Raw genomic sequence first — 6,352 nt, 5'->3', positions numbered from 1 at the left:
GGCTGCGTCTGTGGGGAGGAGGGAGGCTGCGTCTGTGGGAGGAGGGAGGCTGCGTCTGTGGGGAGGAGGGAGGCTGCGTCTGTGGGGAGGACAGGGAGGCTGCGTCTGTGGGAGAGGGAGCTGCGTCTGTGGGGAGGAGGGAGGCTGCGTCTGTGGGGAGGAGGGAGGCTGCAGCAGAGAACCAGAGGAGACACAGAAGCTGCAGCGCCACCTGCAGAAAGAGCCCCGGGGCAGAGGGGGTCACCAGGGCAAGGCCCGGGCAGAGGGGGTCACCAGGGCCAGGCCCGGGGCTGCATGGAGCTGGCATGCTGGAGCATGGAGAAGGCCTGTGTGGCTGGAGCAGAGGGAACAAGGGACAGAGGGAGGAGGAGGAGAGCGGGGCAGACACTGGGCTGCAGGGACGGCTTGTCCTTGGTCCTAAGGCAGAGGGCTGTGGGTAGAGGTGGAGTCCCGAGCACAGTCCAAGCCTGGTGCCCTGCTGACACTTGTGTGGTTTACCAGCAGACACCACGGCCTACACGTGGCCAGGCCACAGCTGTCTGTGCCCGCGTGTTGGTTGGGTGTATTCTATGAAAGGCTATGTCCCAGCATCCCCGGCACCTGCTCGGGCCGAGGACGACCCTCTCTTCCAGGCCTTCAGAGAGCCTGTCTTGACGGTCCCCACTGCTCCACACGGGAGGCCGCAGGACATTCCGGATGGGGGCCTCTGTGTGGGGTGACGTCAGCCCCTCACTGGCTAGTAAATGTTTATGGCCAATGGGGCCTGGGTTTGGGGCTCCCTGGAGCCCGGTGAGCAGCCACCCCATCCTGCCCCTTTCTGGGGGTCTGGACTGCAGGCGGGGGGCCTGGCAGGCCACTCTAGCCCTGGCAGCTAGCCCAGAAAGGGCTGGGTGGGCGGTGTGGAGAGCCAGCAGCACCCTGGAAGGCAAGAGGGGAAGCAGAAAGCATTGGCTTTGAATGCCCCCTCCTCAGGCCTAGGGACGAGGCAGTAGTGACCAGTGGGCAGGGCAATATCATGCCAGGTGCTGGTGGAACCCCTCTGCCCCTGACACTCAGCAGGACGGAAGGGAAGGGAAATGGTGGCCATGGTGGTCTGAAGTTACAGGAGTGCATTTCCAAGTGGCCATCCTGATCCATTCAGGCTTCGCTGGGGACACATCCAAAACCAGGACGCCGTGAGGGACCTGCTGCACAGAGGGAAGTCATTCTTCCCGTCTGCTGGAGCAGAGCCCACGCTCCTTGCCAGTGTTACGACACAGCCAGGAGCCCAGCCTTCAAAGCCAGAGCATCTGAACTCCAGCCTTCTGGGGGCTGAGCTCTGTGTACTTTGCACATCTTCGGGTATCCCCATCCTTTCTCAGGAGCCCCAAGTCCAGCTCAAACAGTCCTGGAGTTGACCCTGAGATGGCACCCGGGGCTGCAGGGAGGCAGAGGAGGCATGCCAGTCTGGGCCTCCAGGAGGGCGGGAGATGCGGCCCCCCAGCAGCGAGGGCCCAGGCCCAGCAGCTCCTCAGGCGGGACACAGAGCTTGATTTACAGCTGCTGCGGCCTGCTGGAGCCCGCCGCTTCCTCCACGGTTGCCAGGAAGTTCAGCCAGTGCTGGGCCGGGCGTCGCCAGCATTCCGGGGCCACCTAAATCATGGGGCTGTCAGGTACTGGGCAAGGACCCTGCAAGGCAGGGCTGGGGCCTGTGTCACCTGGCCAAGAGGACAGGCTCCATCCTGGGCCTGGTGCTTGCGGCAGCCTGCAGGACAGGTCAGCCCATCCAGGACTCTCTGCTCCACTGCCCAGGAACTTGGAGTAACCTGTGTGTGGGCCCGGCGTGTTCTCCACAAGTTGTTGGCTTTGGGGGCAGGCCTGGGGGGGGGTGCCGGCAACCTGAGTGTGGGGTGGCCAGGCTTCCTTCCACGCGCTGGTGGCTGGCCGTGGGAACGTGAACTGTGTCACCACAGTCTCAACCCCAGCGCCCTCTGGCCCCAGTGGGCAGCTCCTCCATCCACTGCAGGGCCAGGTCGGTGGCCTTGGCACCCATGCTGGGCCGCTGGGCAGGCGTGTGTGGTCTTCTAGTCTTCTCCCTGGCCGCCTCTGAACTCTGTGTCTGTCCAGGGCAGGCCTGGACCTCTGTCATCTCATCTGCGTGCACACATGCGTACACACACACACACACACACACACACACACACACACACACACACACGAATGCACACACAAATTGCCGGCACATGGCCGCAAGCAAGCCTCCAGGACATGTGGGCAAAGGGAGACAGTGTTTATTCGCCGCGCGGGTTCTGCTCACATCTTGGGACTAGAGAAGTACTCCCAGCCTTCCAGCTTGCCAATCTTGAACAGGGCTGCCGCGGTGCCCATGTACACGCAGCCAACAGCTGCAGTCCCATAGCTGTGAGCTGTGGAGAAGGATGGCATTAGGCATGGAACCTCCCAAGGGGTGGGGTTTGACAAACTCGGCTTCTTCAGGGAGTTTTGGAAATGGGGAAACCAAGGCCAGGCTATTCTGTACCAACACCCCACTCCAGCCTTTCCCATAGTTGAATGGAGGGCCAGCATGGCTTTCCCCTGGCCAGACCCAAGGACCACACAGAGTATGAGGAGGCAGCCTAGGGCCGAGCCCAGTCAAAGATGGGCTGTGGATCGAGCCCAGACCTCACGAGGCCCCAACTGGGAAGGGATGGCTGCATCCGTTCCCAGTGTCCACATCCAAACGGTGGGGGACGGGCGGGCAGGGTAGCTCTCTGCAGGGCCCAGGCTCCTCCCACCCAGGAGACAGTCACCGACAATCTGCGACGTGGGGTGGCGGGGCACGGCAGGACAATCAGGGGTCAGCACCCAGACAACCACGGGGGGGGGGGCACGACATTTGGGTGGAAGGCACAGCCGTCGAAGGCCGTGGGCAGGACAGGACCTGGCACGCTGCAGCAGCAGGGCAGGTGAGAGGTCGGGCTGGGCCTGTCACAGGGCCCCTGGGGATACATGGCAGCGACTGCCTCGGTCTTGCGTGGGACAAAGAGTGAGGAGGCTGACGTGATCAGGGCTCACGCTCCACCCCAGGGAGGTGGTCACTCACCACGCGCTCCCAGGGTCAGGCCCGCGGTGCAGCCCCCGATGAAGTAGTTCAGGGGGTCGTCTGGCTTCTCGCGGAGCTGGGCACTGGCACAGGTGGCGAGACCAAACATAGCTCCGACGGCAGCTGTAAGGGGCAACGGCGGTTGGGGAAACTGAGGAAGTGTGAGCTGGCACCCGCCTGTCCCTGTGTAGACAAAGCAGGGTGCCGCCCCCCCAGGAGCTGCCCATCAGCGAGGAAGAAGGCTTGTCCCGGCACTGGGATGCTGGCTCACCCGCGGAGAACGTGTAGCGGCCAGCCCTGGCCACGGCTTCCAGGTGGGTGTCCGCGGGGTTGAGCACGACGCTGTAAGCCGAGCCTATGGCGCCTGTGGGGGGAGAGGGTGGAGGCTGCTGGGAAGCTCTGCCGGGATCAACAGGAATCGAACCCGGGTCCACTGCTGCCAGGCCGGGGCCTAGGGCCACCCTTGCCTTTCCCTGACCCAGGGCCTCGTGCCGTCAACTGCGCCGCGCCACAGCGCCTCCTCCGCTCCCATCAAAGGCCATATTTTCCGAGGGGTTGGGAGCTGGGCCTAATCCAGCTTGGCAGCCATCGGGCTCAAGAGATGCCAGACCTTCCACGTGCCGGTGGCTTGGCCCAGACGTGTCCCCACACCTGGCCGGCTCCATTCCTCCCACGCCCAGCCCGCTGCCACGCCGTGGGTCAGCTTTTCCACTCCCCCACCCCTGCTGCCCTGCACTTCATACTCCCCACCATGGTTTTATAGCTCAGCTGAGGCCGGGTGGGTGCTGAGCCAGGAGCCCAGGACTGGGTGGGTGGCAGGGCAATCCCCCACCCATAGTTCCCCGGAGCAGCAGACACGGGTTTCCTACCACTGGGAGACCGATGACAAGGGCCATCGTCACTCCAGGCTGGATGGACTCTGCCCTGCTACTCCCTTTCACCAAAGGTGAAGCGGCCCAGGGGCAGAGCCACCAGCCTGGTAGAGCTGGCCATGGGTCAGTGGGTCTTGCCTCTCAACCACCCTCCAGCCTTAGGGAGGTGCTACACACGCCCTTCTGGGGAGCTCTGGGGAGTCCTGAGCTGAGCACTGAGCACCTACAGATCTGGAGTCTCAGTCCCAACACAGGGACCCTGGGTGACGTCACTGACCACGTTATGAGCCAGTGGTCACAGACTGCCCCCCTTCTCTAGCTGCTGCCCATGGCGACTCCCCGACAGCCCGGCACAGGCAGAGCCAAGTCTCAGCACCACCCGCAGCATGGGAGCTCCAGGAGCAGCTGCGCCCACCAGCCGCCCCTCCAACGGGTGCCAGGCCGCAAGGCAGGAATTAATTCACCCATCCACTCACTGAGAGCCTGCGGGGCCTCATTCATTCACGAGTTCCCCAAGTTGTTAGACCTCTTGGGAAGGCAGGTTCGCAGCCCTCCTGCAATGTCCCCTTAGGGGACCCAGGCAGGAAACAAGCCCCCCCAGGGGGAGGAGAAGCCTGGGGACAATGGAGGTGGGTGGCTGGCATATAGGGAAGACTGCTCAAGCAGCCACAACTGCCACCTCCGCCCTCAGTGGCTCCCCAACATGGCGCTTCCTCCGCCCTCCTCCGCTCCGCATCTACCTGAGACAGACTCCAGCCCGGCCCCACAGCACACACACTCACCCTCCAGCTCCAACACCAATGCTGTGTCAGGTTTAAAATCCCCGAAGTCTATGGCCAGACAGTGGTGGCGCATGCCTTTAACCCCAGCAGGGGCAGGCGGATCTCTGTGAGTTCAAGGCCAGCCTGGTTGGTCTACAGAACAAGTTCCAGGACAATGTACAGAGACCCCCATGACAACAAATCAAAATAAAAACAAACAAAAATTCCCCCTCATCTGACCCTACAGCACTTGCCTGGTGGGAGCAAAGCCTTGGCGTACACTTGTGAATGAGGCCTGTGGACACACTGAATGCATGAATGAGGCCTGCAGGGTGCAGTGAGTGAATGAATGAATGAGACCTGGAGGGTGCACAGTGAGTGAATGAATGAGGCCTGGAGAATGGACAGTAAGAGAATAAATGAATAAGGCCTGGAGGGTGCACAGTGAGTGAATGATTGAATGAGGCCTGGAGGGTGCACAGTGAGTGAATGAATGAGGCCTGGAGGGTACACAGTGAGTGAATGAATGAAGGAAGGAGGCCTTGAGGGTGCACTGTGAGAGTTCCAAATGCCCAAGGTGACCCCATGGCACCCCAAAAAGATGTCTGACATTGCTAACAAGTGTGTCCCATCAGGAATCTTCCAGAAGTAGGTACTCATGGTGGCGCTCGCTTTTGTTTGGTTTTGTTTTTTCCAGACAGGGTTTCTCTGTGTAGCTTTGCGCCTCTCCTGGAACTCACTTGGTAGCCCAGGCTGGCCTCGAACTCACAGAGATCCGCCTGCCTCTGCCTTCCGAGTGCTGGGATTAAAGGCGTGCACCACCACCGCCCGGAGGCAGAGGCAGGAGGATCTCTTTGAGTTTCAGGACAGCCAGGGCTAGCAGGGAGATTGTGTCTTGAAATAACAGTAAATAAGTGAGTATCTCCTGCGGTGGCCCACGCCTTGGATCCCAGAGCTCGGGCGGCAGGGACAGACGGCTCTGAGTTCGAGGCCAGCCTGGGGTACGCGGTGGTAGCCCGTCTGGAAAACCCCAAGACAGACACTAATAATAATAATAATAATAATAACAACAACAACAACAACAACAACAAAACCTTTTCCATCGGCTGAGCCGGGTGCAGCCCTGTCATCCCGGCACCCGGGAGGCTGAGGCCGAGGACCAGGCGCTCAGGGCCATCCTCGGCTACACAGCGAGCCTGCGGTTACCTTCCAAGGACCCGATCGCCCCGTGACCCTAAAGAGACCTTCACGTTCTGCGGGTTCCGCACCGCGACGATGGCCTTTGACCCCTCGGGGTCCCGGGGGCGGCGCGCGGACCGGTCTACTCCCCGCAAAACCCTCGGGCGCCCGCACCTCGGGGCCCGGGCCCCTGACCTCTGCGTGCCCTCCGACCTTTGCTCCCTGCCCTCCGCCCTCGGGCCCGCGCTCACCAACGAGGCCGCCCAGCGCGGTGGTGATGTAGGTCTTGCGGTGACACTCGGTGCCGTCGGGGATCTCATCGTAGGACCGGAGGAGCAGCTGGGCCATGGCTGCGCCCGGCCGCGCTCGCCGTTCCGCGCACCCTTCCGCGCCGCGGCGAGCTCAAGGGCAGCCGGCGCGGCCAACTCTCGCGAGGCTTCCAGCGCGCAACTTTATTG

General features: G+C 62.3%; 1 protein-coding gene across 1 annotated transcript; it reads right to left on the bottom strand.

Annotated features, from left to right (window-relative positions):
• Window positions 1–2,248: 2,248 nt before the first annotated feature.
• Ndufa11 (NADH:ubiquinone oxidoreductase subunit A11) lies at window positions 2,249–6,339 on the bottom strand. Its single transcript, XM_028863348.2, has 4 exons — window positions 6,146–6,339; window positions 3,354–3,446; window positions 3,083–3,205; window positions 2,249–2,405 (listed from the first exon to the last, which is right to left on the bottom strand). The coding sequence occupies exons 1-4, from the start codon at window positions 6,240–6,242 to the stop codon at window positions 2,293–2,295; spliced, it is 426 nt and encodes a 141-aa protein (XP_028719181.1). The 5' UTR covers window positions 6,243–6,339; the 3' UTR covers window positions 2,249–2,292.
• Between the last annotated feature and the right edge of the window lie 13 nt (window positions 6,340–6,352).

The sequence above is a fragment of the Peromyscus leucopus genome, chromosome 22 (assembly GCF_004664715.2).
Source record: "Peromyscus leucopus breed LL Stock chromosome 22, UCI_PerLeu_2.1, whole genome shotgun sequence".
Taxonomy (NCBI): domain Eukaryota; kingdom Metazoa; phylum Chordata; class Mammalia; order Rodentia; family Cricetidae; genus Peromyscus; species Peromyscus leucopus.
This window is presented reverse-complemented; position numbering and strand designations above follow the sequence as displayed.